Genomic DNA, 12,812 nt, shown 5'->3' on the forward strand with positions numbered 1-12,812 from the left:
CCTCTGTTAAATCTCCCAGTGCTGCGATGGCCAGGATTGCAATTATGTTTCCATGTAGGTGTGGAATAACATAAATATATATAATAAATAATAAGGATTCATATAATGATTACTGGCTTCAAAATAAAATGGTTTAAAAACAAAAGCTATAACTCTACTGAATCATGCCAAAACTTCACAAAATGGCTCTGTTTGTGAAGCTTGAGTCATCTGTGTTTTTGAAAAACGGACTGAAGGATGTAAGGTGGCATTTATTTTCCAGTGGAGATGTAGCATTTTAAGTAAAACCCTTCAATTACTTAGCAGTGCTCATGGGCTACAAAGCGCTAACGCCTGGTTTTCCAGTCTTGTCTTGAAGAAGGTTGTTTTCTGTCCCGTAGAAAGTGATAATTGAGGTGTTTGGCTCATTTGTATTTGACAGTTGCAATATAAGGGATAACACTTTCCAATTCCAACCATCATACATCAGTCACTTGATACTTTTAGAGAGGCCCAACGTGCTCCAGTTCACTTTTCATATGTAAGATGGGACTTCGGGGAATTGAACTGAAAACATGTACAGTAGATGTAGCCAACATCTAATGTTTGTCTTACTGAGTCTTACTGGAGTAGAAAGAATAGGAGAATGTACCACTGTAGAGTTGAATTTCTATAACTTTGCTTTTTAAACTGAAAATTTTAAGCAAAGACAAGATTTTTAACACAAGTACTATTAAATATTATTTTTATTTTGTGGTTAGAAAAATTCACAGGGTGTTTTGATGGAAGAAAGAACACCTCAAGACAAAAAGTCTCTAAACTGTTTGTGTAGTTTTGATTTATATGAAAAAGCAGTAGCCATAAAGTCCTCAAGTGAACATTTTTTTGTTTGTTTTGTGGTTGTTTTTATTTTAAGATGCTATTAAGGATAAAAAGGTGACACATGACACAACAATGCCACATTCATCACAGATACGGCATTAAAAGCAGCCCTTTGTTGTAACATCTTTTAGAGCTTTCAATACCCCACCATGATAGGAAACGTCTGGCGTATTTCAACCTGGTTTATTTAACATTAATAGCCTGTCTAATACGGCACAAAGTCTCATTCAAACTTTGCACTCTTCACCTGTGTTTGGGGAAATAAGGAAATCTGGTAACTGGAATGACTTTTGTGCCAACTGTATAAAGGATCTGCATGTTTCCGATTGAGTAATTGCTATCTACACTCACTACATATATGATGATGGCTGCCTGTAATGAGGGGTGGCAGTCAAATGGTATGCTACATTTCCCTAAGTATGTTAGTGGGGGAGCCAGGGCTGCTCTTAGTCACTGATTCTGTTCATTATTTCTATGGATAGAATTTCTAAGTGGGGACAAGGGCCAGAAAACTTCCACTTTGGTGGCCCTTGGTCTCATCTCTACTTTGTGTAAATCTTGTGGTTGTGCGGACTTCATCAGATGGTGGCCTCTAGCTTTCACTGGAGCAGTTTTCAGCAGCAGCAATGACAATTAGCACCTCCGAGTTTGAGGCAATGGTCGTCAGCCATTAAAGGGAAAAAACACTGACAGTGACAGTCTGGCGACCTGTCCAGGGTGTACCCTGCCTCCAGCCCTAGCTGGGATAGGCTCCAGCGCCCCCTGTGACCCTGAAAAGGATAAGCGGAAGTGAATGGATGAATGGACACTGACACTTGGGGTCAGGGACAGGTTTCTGCCCCAAATGGAGAAGTTTAAAATATCTCTGGGTTCACGGATGAGGGGAGAAGGGAGCAGGAGATTGATAGATGGATTTAGGCTTCACCAGTCCATCATGACAAAGAGACATCTGAGCACTTCATTATTTCTGTGACGTATATGATCATTGCAGAGGCCTTTGTATCACATGGACAAAATTTGAAACTGTTCTCTCCATATTTAGCAGGTTAGGGTTTTGTAATACAGATGCAAATAAAATGAGTGTAGCTCATTTGTGTTCCTTTGGCTTTACCTCAGCATCCAATGATTTTATACAAGACAGTGTAAGACAGGTGTACCAGGGAGTCCTCATCCTCAGAAAGGATGAAACTTGCATAAGTCGTCTTTGCCCTGCTGCCCATGTTACAGAGAATCAGGAATTTTGATTCGGACTGTGACGCTGTAAATGAAATGTAGCTTAATTCAAAGTTATTCATCGCAGAAACTTAACAGCACCCCTCATTCCTCCTTCCTCTCGTGTGTGTGTTTTACATGTGCACTCCTGTCACCCCTCAATATGTGCTCCCCTTTTTCTGCTTAAAGTATTTCATGATTTAGTAAAGTGTGCCTCATCATAATGCCCCATTTTCAAATGGCTTTTAATGGCTTATGTGGATCTGTGTGATGCCAGGATGTGTAGGAAAAATAAATTATGTCGGTTTCTCTAGAGGCTGTTACAGGATGCCACAAAGCCAATCCACCCACCAAACTAGCAGTTAAACATCGCCAGGACCCTGTGGAACATTAATGCTCCAGCCGTCATCAACGCCTTCAATCATTATTCCCCTTGTTTACGTCATTTTGCAGTTAATGCAGACTAAAAACAAACAGCGGTTATGTCTAAAAGTCTCAGAATTCATAGTTGGTTGACCACTTGAAGTCACAGAGGATAACAGCACAGGCTTGTTTCTGTGATGCTTTAAAAGCTGGCAGATCTGTCTCCAACTAAAGAGATTTACTGCATGTTTATGGGTTTGGTCCTTTTTTGTCTTTATCAGCTATTAAATCAGACTTCAAACACATACGTTGCCCGTGGAGAAGATGCAAAGTAGTACAGCACTCCTTTGTGTTGTAAATATTTGCAACTGAATGAGCTGAGTTGAGTTGCTGATAAAAACGTCTGTTATCTCGCAAATGTTTTTGATGGCATATCTTTTGTACCTATAAGCTGTTTGTTTTGGCAGGCATTAGACTGCGAGAACTCCTACACCACACATCTTCAAACCTAATTAGACTGACGTAATGAGACGAATGCTGCTTCGCACATGTCTCTCAACATGCAAACTTCTAAACGTGCGTCTGGAAGAATCAAACAAAGTTAACGCCAGAGCACACATGTTCGTCTTTGAGCGCAACATGTGGGGAAAGAATATGGAAACCGAAATGTGTGGGGGTTTGTTGTGTGTGGGTGGTTATAAGTTGTGTCAGGCAGATGGAGAAGCTCCGTCTGTGAATTTGTGTCCCATGCAGCCTCCCATTGGTACAACCAGTATAAACATCATATTTGGGAGACAAGGTGGCTGCTAAGTGGTTGCTGTACTTCAGCAATGGCTTTTGAGGTGCTGTTTGAGCCTTTGAGTGGACATCACAGCTTCTTATTATTCAGTATACTTACTGCTTTTGGCGCAAATGATCTCTTTTTAAATCCTTTTTGCCAGCTAGTGGCGTCCTACAACGTCGTCCTGAGGGCATTAGTTCAAAGTCAGAGTAAAGAGAGTGTTCTCTGTCTCACCAATAGATGGTGCTTTCCTTAAGACAAACTGATGATCCAGCTTGTCTAGTGAAGTTTAGATCACCATTCATTTTTCCAGCAGTTCTGACAATCCCGTTCTGTTTGTTCCACAGTCAGGTTGACAGTGAGCATAAGGATCCTTTCCATCAGTCCAAAGCCTCATAATGTCCTGCCAAAAAATGATCTCTGATTAGTTTTGTTGTAAATGGAATCCGCATTAACCATAAAATTAATTGTGTCATCATACTATTTTAAGTGCTCTAGCTTGTGCTGCATGTGCGATTGTGTCAGCATGATGATTCATATGGTAAAAGATGAAGGCTTTCTGCAAGCCTTCATCTGTAGGATTTGAATCCATCTTACTTTATTGGAGAAGTTTAACTTCCTCACTCAGCTCACTTATATTGAGCCTTTTGTGCATTGCAGGGAGTGACAGAGTTAAAAAAATCTGTGGACACTACTGCTTCAAGTAGCACTCAGACCAGGGCTCTGCACCTGTGTGAGGAAAAAATCCACAGAGATGTTTTATCAATTTTTCTGAGGTTTTTTTTAGCTTCACCACATATGACCGCTGTAGCCCTGCCCTAACATTTAAAATATCAAGTTCCGTGTCTTGTTACATTTAAGCTGATTCCTTACTAAAAGACACATAACACATTGAAGACAATGCAGTTGCCAAACAGCCTGTGTACAGATATGACTCAGTGTCCTGATTCTTTTTGATGAAGAGAGAAAAGAATACAGAGCAAGCGCACATTTAAAAGAGAGAAAAAGCTAGCAGGCTTTAGAGGGCTGACAGGGAATTGCAGCTCATGAATCATCATTGCCCGTTGGACGTCTGGCTGAGTTGCCCAGCCTGCCCTTTGTATGGCCCTGACACACTGCGCTGCGTAAAGCGCTAAGACCTTTGGCCTGATCATAAAAGGCCTATTAAGGGGGATTGGCGGGTGGCCACCATGTTAATGAAGCGACCCGCTAGCTGCTTTCAAGGATGGCAAAAATCCCCCTCATAACTGCAGCCTCAGTGCGCCTTTGTACAGCTGAAACATAGGTGGGAGTTGTTGCCTACACTGTGAGCGTGGGCCACACTGTACTATTGTCATTGTGTTTATGTGTAAATTATACGAACGCTTATTCCTGTGTTTGTCTCTGTTGTTGGGTTGTATGTGTCAAAGTACCACATATCTTTGTGTCTTGCTTATATATGTTAGTACTCTGGGGGTGTATTTCTACCACTTACCAGCATACTGTGTACATATGGCCTTGTGTCTCCCCTTGAATCCGTGAACATGACATGCAGCGGATTGTGTAGGTGGCGTCACACTGCAGTCAGTATGTCATGCGGCCTGATCCCAAGGTTGTGCGGGGGTCGGGTAATAACCACACAATGATGTTCTTTATGGGTCATAATGCTGATAAGCTCCATCCTCTGAGCCCTCTGCCCCGAGACATTTAGGCTCATTGAATGTTAAGTGTCATCACATCCTTTGTGCTTTGTGCTGACTGTCTGCCATCTTCTCAACAGATTGAGAATGTGGATGCCTGCCTCAGTTTCCTGGATGCCAGAGGAGTGAATGTACAAGGGCTCTCAGCAGAAGGTAGGAATAATACAAAATTTGAGGCCTGATTAAACTTAATTAAGTCGGTGGAGCAGCAGAAGAGAGATGTGGCTGTTGTATTTGTCTAATTTCTAAATCTGGAAAATTAATTTGGCTTCAATGCGACCCATCCTCTGTGGGTAGGTTTCCATTTCTTCACAGTACCAAATGTTTTCAGAAACCTGGTTTAAGCCTGTTTCCGAGACATGTGAGTGTACTTCACGGTAATGGAATTTACCACACTGGTATCATGACAGCTTTCACTATGGCAGTGTAGGCAGTCATTAGGGCATCAGAGTGGATTGTGGGAGGATAAAAACTGCAGGGCTGGATTTGCCTCCTGACCATCAGGGTACACAGTACATGCTTTATAAGACACGCCAGTCTTATGAAGCATTCTACTCTGAACGGCTTCTGCCAAAGTGAATGATTGTCTGAAACTGTCTCACAAGGCTAGGGTTAGACATTCCAAACAATATATTAAGAATACGTTTTACATTTGATTTGACTCTGCAGGGACACCTTAAGGTTCCATAAAAAAGTATCTGTATGTACAACTGCAGTCAAAATGTCTTCAGTACAGCAAGCAGCACATACAGTGCAGTGAAAACTTATTTGTGCCATTTCTGTTTTCTTTTTTTGGCATATTTGTCACACTTGCATGTTTCAGATAATCAAAAATCATAAATAAACTGTGATTAAGCATATTTTTTAAAAACTGAATTAAATTTTGCAAGCTACACCAAGGTATGAATAATTCTATTCTATTTAATGTTTATAGCACCGAATCACAACAAGAAATCACCTAAATAGAACCTTTCTGAGAAAGTGAAGTAGGATAAAAGATAAAATAGATAAAACGCATCATGCTACAATCTAAAGAAACTTAAGAACAGATGAAAAACAAAATCATTAACATCTGTCAGTCTGGAAATGGGTACAAAGTAATTTCTAAGGTTTTGAGGCTTCAGAGAAAGAAAGTGAGGGCCATTTATCCACAAATGAAGAAAACTTTGGACAGTGGTGAGGATATCAGGAGTCACAGGCATCAGTGACTCATCCAGGAGCTCACAAAAGAACCCAGAACAACATCTATAGAACTGTAGGCCCCACAGTCTCTGTGAAGGTCAGTGATCATGATTCAACATAAAGAGTTCCGAAGCAAAAATCACAGCTGACCACACACACAGACACACACACACACACACACACACACACACACTGGAAAAAAAACTACTTGATGATCCCAACACTTTTGGTAAAATAATCTGTGGACTGACAAGTAAAACGCAAAACTTTTTGGAAGGTTTGCATCCTGTTTCATTCATGCATAAAACTAACACAACTTTTTATAAAGAGAAAATCATACCAACAGTCAAACATGGTGGTGGTAGTGTGACGAGGCTGCTTTGCTTCTTCAGGAACTGGACAACTGTCTGTCATTGATGAAAACATGAATTCTGATCTCTGCTAGACAAGGAGAAGGACAGTGAAACACACATATTCACGTTTGAACGACTCAAAAGAACAAGATGGAGTTCAGGACATAAAATCTGATTGTGATGCTTTGCATGACTTTTAACAGGCCGACCTCTACCCAGCATCCTTCAGGTTTGCTGAATTAACAAAATGCTGCAAAGAAGAGTTGGCCAAAATTCTTCCACAGTGATGTGAAAGACTAATTTCAGTCTTTGCTGCTCAGCCAGTTAGGTTTGGGGGCAATTACTTTTTTCATATAGGGAAAGGTAGGTTTGCGTAGCTTTTTTCCCCTTAATAAATGAAATCGTTGTTATTGTTACGTTTCAAAGTACGGAGATCTTAAAGAACATTTAATAGTTTCTCTGTCAGTACGTATTGGGATGGTTATATCATATTCATAAAGGTTTATACTCACAATGCACATCTACAAGGACCAGTGCTTGCTCCGACCCATGTTGTTTCTGCTCCCTTTAAATATTAATGGGCTGAACTTGCCCTTGACATCTCGAGCAGCAGAAATAGCCTAACAGGCTGACACACTGACCGACAGCTCTAAATTCTCCATGCTCAGTTACAACACTAAAAACAGCAAAGTGACTTGCTGGGCTTGGAATTTCAAAGTGGGTCTGTAAATATATGGGCTATTTGGTTACCCTGTTCATTGCTGTTGCTGATGCATTTCATTTGCTGGCTTCTCTTGGTCATTCTTCTATTGAGCATGTGTTGGTTGTGTTTGTGACTTGAATGAGACAGCCGTGTCTGCCCTCTCATGTCTAACTGAATTTGCCCAGGGCTTTCCTGGCAATATGCAGTCTTTATTATAGTTTTACAAGATGTGGGAATAAAATAAAGTGGGAGGCTTGATGTGCATACAGGAACCTAGAAACTACTTATTGCAATAACTATTCCAGAAGTCTCCTTGCAGCTCACTGGTGGGAGGCTTTAAACCAAAGTTCCGGAAAAAGTCGTCTCATTGAAGAGTGTTTTAGTCCCCGTACAAACATTTCACCGAGGGGACTTATAGGCTTTAATGAAATTGAGTCCACACACTACAGAGGAGGATGATGGTGGCTTTTTTTACTAAAGACTTGAGACAAAGAAAGACTTCCAATTAAAATTCAATAACCTAAGATCTCCCGGATGTGTTGGCACAGTGGAAACTGATCCCAGACATAAATCCTCATGACTAACTAAATCTGACATTTTTGCAAGGATACATTTCAGTCATTGTTGCAACTTACACTATCATCACCTAAAGCCTACTTAGCATCCATACTAGTTGCACTAATATTATTAATATGTTTGAAATTGCAGCTTCCAATGTTTGCACTGCTACTGAGAGCATGCTGCTGTGTTGTCAACTTAAACATGTTATAAAGACAAACTTCATACACTAAAACACATGGTCAAGTTCGACCCTTTTGGACACAAAATATCTCAAAGCGGCAACATAAAGTTTTACCTCTTCAAATGCGATAATTATCTTCAGGAAGTTCAGTGTAGCATTTCCACCCTTAAAAGCAGGTGTAAAGCCCCCAAACACATGTTTCCTACACTTGATAATTGGTTACATTGAGGGGTACAGCAGGTCATTAAACACTCTTTCCAATGCAGGGTCTCACCCACTGAGGCTATTAAAAAGACAGGCTCTTTTTGGTTCCAGTGCTACCAGGAAACCTATAGTATGACCTACTCAGCACATTAAAGTCCTTTTCATTAGTGGCTTTAGGACAAGATCAACCACGGGTACACACTTGTCCTCTGATCAGAAGGCAGGGCCCAAGCCTTTCAAGTAGAGGTAGGAAAGGTAGTAAGACAAAGCAGTGCAATGATGGAAAACGTGAAAAAATTAGAAAATACAATTATTTAGAAAAAGCTTACGGAAGTAAAGAGAAGGCAGAAGCTGCTGATGAGAAAAGTGAAGGAGGCAACACAGGCTATTAGTGATGACATGTGTTGCCTAGCCTCGCTGTTTCATTAAATAACTTCTTCTTTAAATGCTCCAGAGCAGCATTTCTCCTGCTGACACTTGCTGGCATGAAGCAGGTATGGATCTCTGACAAAAAAATGTCTAATGTGAGCTTTACCAAACTGCCATTAGTGTCTCACAGAATCCTGCAGTCTTCTTTTTTTTTTTACTCTAAATGGACAGAAAAAGGTGGCTCACCGGGAGAGTTTCACATCACATTTTGAGCCGGCACTCATACAGAGCTTTTGTTAGATGATAAGCTGAGTAATTTGTGTAGAAACTCTTGCCAGAAAAGTAACTGAAAATATGGCAGAATAGTGACGTCAGGAATTCATCTTCATACCTAAATTCTAAACACAATTTAGGTTACAACTGTTAGTCCTGCTTTCCTAAACAACACAAATATTTTGAAGACAAATCAGCCTTTGGTTGTGCACATGTTCACAAAACGATTGCTGTATTTACAGTTTCACTGCACTAGAATAAAATGTTGGCCCGTGAACATAGTATGCATGGCAGTCATGCTGGCTCCAAAACATGTCTGTCATTGCCAATTACCTCTAAAGTCATTTGCAGGGGACAACGCTGTTACATGGCTCTTTTAACAGATCTGGGACTCATCCCCTGTCTAAATGGAAATTACATGCTACATGATAATTTGAAAGAGGAACTAGATCATCCACCAAAAATTAAAGGCATGTGAAAAGACAACATCTTCTCAAAAGGGGGATAGAAATTAGCATTGCTGAATTGCGTGGTTGGTATTGTCACCTTGGCCCAAGCCTGCATCCTGTTAAAGTTTCTTTAAAGAAAATGAGCTGCTGAGTTTTTCCACAAAAGCACTTATTCTGTTGGATCGATAAAGCATTATTCTGCTTCTTGTCCTCAACAGTATCATTTCAGCGGGGGCTGGGGTTTTTTTTACAAGTTGCAAAACAGTTTTAGTCCCAGTGCAGCAGAATCTGCAACGTTATTTTCCCTAAAGCACAGAAAGCGTTTTCTGTTCTGATTCTCTCAAAGGCCTAGTGTATATTACCACCTCTGGGTGTTAGAAAATAGGAAACGCCCCCAAGAGATTAATCTTCCCTAACTTTCACAGCCTCTGCAGCATAGCCACGGATGGCCGGGGGAATGTTTGTTCCTCACCAGATTGAAAAATGTAGTAAAAACCCTGTGTCAGCCACTGCCATTCTTCCCATTCCTCTGTGTGCCAGCTCTCACTGAGGGTTTGGTATGAAAAGCCCATTTCACAAACGGGTGCGTTAGCCAGTGATCAATTCTTTTTCCTCATCGCCGACTGGATCCTACTTCAGCACTATGTCTGTGTGTGTGTGTGTGTGTGTGTGTGTGTGTGTGTGTGTGTGTGTGTGTGTGTGTGTGTGTGTGAGGGAAGCATTGAGTTTTGTCTGAGATTAACTCAAAAGTGTTCAGGGTAAGATTTACACTATAGACTTATTGATTAGAGGATTCTTTCTGTTGCCTCTTCAGCATATTTAAGAAGTTACTTTATCTGCAGCTCTGCTATTTGTTGAAGATCCAATATCCAAAACGTGAATTCTATCTTATTATTGTTGTTTGTTACTCTTTTCTGCTGTGAGCTCATTTTGCAGCATGAATATGGTGATTCATTCGTGGTTATCAGGGCTGCTGTTTTCTAGCTTGTTTCATTTTAGTTGTCATTCAGATAATAAAATCCAAACTGTTCATTCTTCCTTTTTATCTCACGCATTTGAATGGTTTTGCCTTCATCAGTACACTTCTACCCTCACCCAGCAGCACATGCAGTCACTTCCTTATTTCATGGCGAGAGCAGAACTATAAACAAAGTAGCTCTTTTATATTTTGGCTGCTTGTCCAACAGACTTGTGCCAGTAATACATCAGAGTAGTAGTTCCCTACTGGTCACCGCTCCTAAATTATCCAGCTGTGTGTAGCTCGGGTTAGAGATGCTTTATTTGGATCTGCAGTATAACAGCTGGACCTTCTTCTGAGCAGTGGCCTTAATCATTCCTGCTAAATACAGTTAAGTAACTGAAGTGCTTATTCTATAACTCTGTGTATCTTTATGTAATTGCTCTTTTTAAATACTTACGTTTGCTTCACAACAGCTGCTCTTGAGCTCTGTCCCTGAGTGTTTTTTTCTTCTTCCACAATCAGCATATGCTCGTTTTATAGTGCTTGAAAGTCAAAATACATGTTCTGGGAAAATGTTATCTTTGGCTGATTACTTTCACTTGCAGAAAATACTTTAATTCCAAGAAAATGCATAGGTAGATTTAGAGGATACATGGATGCAGGCAGATCGCACATGTGTGCTCTGCGTGTACGCTCGCGATGACTGAGCTTGAGACTGAAGTCACATTTCTATTCATAGAGAATTTGATTCTGTAGGTCCATGGCTGTATGATGGAGGAATTGTTAAATAACTAACACGGCAAACACTTACAATCCATTTTTACCTTCCAGAAATCAGGAATGGCAACTTAAAGAGCATCCTGGGTCTCTTCTTCATCCTGTCACGCTACAAACAGCAGCAACAGCAACAGCAGCAGTATTACCAGTCCCTGGTGGAGCTCAGCCAGCAGACCAGCAGCACCGCATCATCTGCCAGCAGCCACAAATCACAAGAGATGCAATCCAGGTATGTTACACTAAACATGGACACAGATTTTCATGCCGATCAGTCTTTGTTTTGCTTCCCTTGTGCTGCCTGCCTGTTTGGGATGCATGCTTGATGTTGCAATATTCATTGATTTATCACTTTCAGATGCTCAATTAGGTCCTGTTACAGTTTTTCTAAACAGAAAACTGAGGGATGTGACCTCCTCTCTGTGGTGCAGGAAATGAATAACAAGATACAAAGATGATGATTAAGGTTTTTGCTGCATCAGCTCCATGTGTAAGACGAGGCAAGTTAGCTGACAGAAAGCAAAGAAGCTACATTAGTCAACTCAATTTGATTTATATACTGTAGAGCTTTTTAAAACAACACAAGCTGACCCAAAGTGCTTAATGAAGTATTGAAATCTTAGTCTCTGATCTCACTACAAAACACATACTCCTCACAGAGTTGAGAAACCAGACTTGGCACACAGGTACATCTCAGACCTGACTCAGGTTCTAATCTGACCATCCATTGAACAGAAATCTAATCTAAGCCTGTGAGCCTGTGTTTAACAAACACATGTGAGAGTATCATTGATCATTTTTTGTGCCTGACAGAAAATAAATGCCAAACATTTGCTTTATAAGCACTTCAGTGCAAAAGCTGACAGCATCATTTAGTACTAAGGTAGCTATAATAAGCTAGAAGATGTTGCAGAACTGTTTCATGGCTTTTCATCAGGTGAGGACCCCAGAGGTGTTTAATATGACGATGCTTGTTGTATGTTTATTTAGAAATACAGTATAAGAAGACGTGGATTATACAGCAGAAGTGTTGGCCTACAGAGGGATGAGCGCTGTAAAAGGCAGCAGAAGCAAAGAAGGCCTGTACTTGTGTGATGTAAATAGACACAGCAGCATTTAAAAGAAGGCCTGAGATGCCACACATGAGCAGCATTCCCCCCGGCCAGATCGAGTTACTACACAGCCACACGGTTTGGCTGTGATGTTTTCTATTAGTGTGTGACTGTAGAGAGAGAGTATATGCATTAAACCAGTGCAATAACAGAGTTAAGTCTCAGTATTTAAGGAGTGGGCATGTGAGTAAGATGATACTGTCGAGAGCTTTGACTTCACTGTGTTTGGTTGAGTTAGGAGATGGTGGCAGTGGGGTCAGTGTATCGTGTCTTAGGGGGGTTATTAGGGGCACAGCTGCCTCCCATTCCCACCCTCTTTATTCCACCCCCACAACAGGTGGTGAATGCTCTCACTCTCTCTCTCTTTTGAACACACATACACAAAACAGTGAATTGTTGGAAGCACATCGCTGTGTCAACCTAGTTTCAGACTTGACGAATCAATACATACACACTTAACGAGCCATTACAGAAGCTGCACATTTCCTCATCTTTTTTTAGTTTAGATCTCAAGAAAGAATTTGTTTCAACCAAAGAAGTGTCTCAGATGATTTCCATGTAGACCCTCACTGTCTCTCTTCTGCACTAATAAGTGAATAATGTTGAAGGCCACAGTGGAGGTCAGTAGAGATGGCACCATACCACTTTTTTATGTCCGATACCGATATCATAAATTTGGATATCTGCCGATACTGATATGAATCCAATATAGTGTATTTTTTAAATCAATAAAACTGTTTTTTTAATATCTTGCTGCATTTTGTATAAGTTCATACTCAAGTTAAAAAAAAAAC

The 12,812-nt window shown here is 40.6% G+C and overlaps 1 protein-coding gene across 6 annotated transcripts in view; it reads left to right on the forward strand.

The window, feature by feature from the left end:
- Positions 1 to 12,812, forward strand: part of nav3 (neuron navigator 3) — a 424,334-nt gene that overhangs the window by 297,088 nt on the left and 114,434 nt on the right. For all 6 annotated transcript variants that reach the window (XM_082510872.1, XM_082510873.1, XM_082510870.1 and 3 more), the window contains 2 exons: positions 4,977 to 5,049; positions 10,964 to 11,138. In XM_082510872.1, the coding sequence (XP_082366998.1) occupies positions 4,977 to 5,049; positions 10,964 to 11,138 (248 nt within the window). The remainder of the gene's footprint in view (positions 1 to 4,976; positions 5,050 to 10,963; positions 11,139 to 12,812) is intronic.

This window comes from Aulonocara stuartgranti (genome assembly GCF_965226115.1).
Source record: "Aulonocara stuartgranti genome assembly, chromosome: 17".
Classification (NCBI taxonomy): domain Eukaryota; kingdom Metazoa; phylum Chordata; class Actinopteri; order Cichliformes; family Cichlidae; genus Aulonocara; species Aulonocara stuartgranti.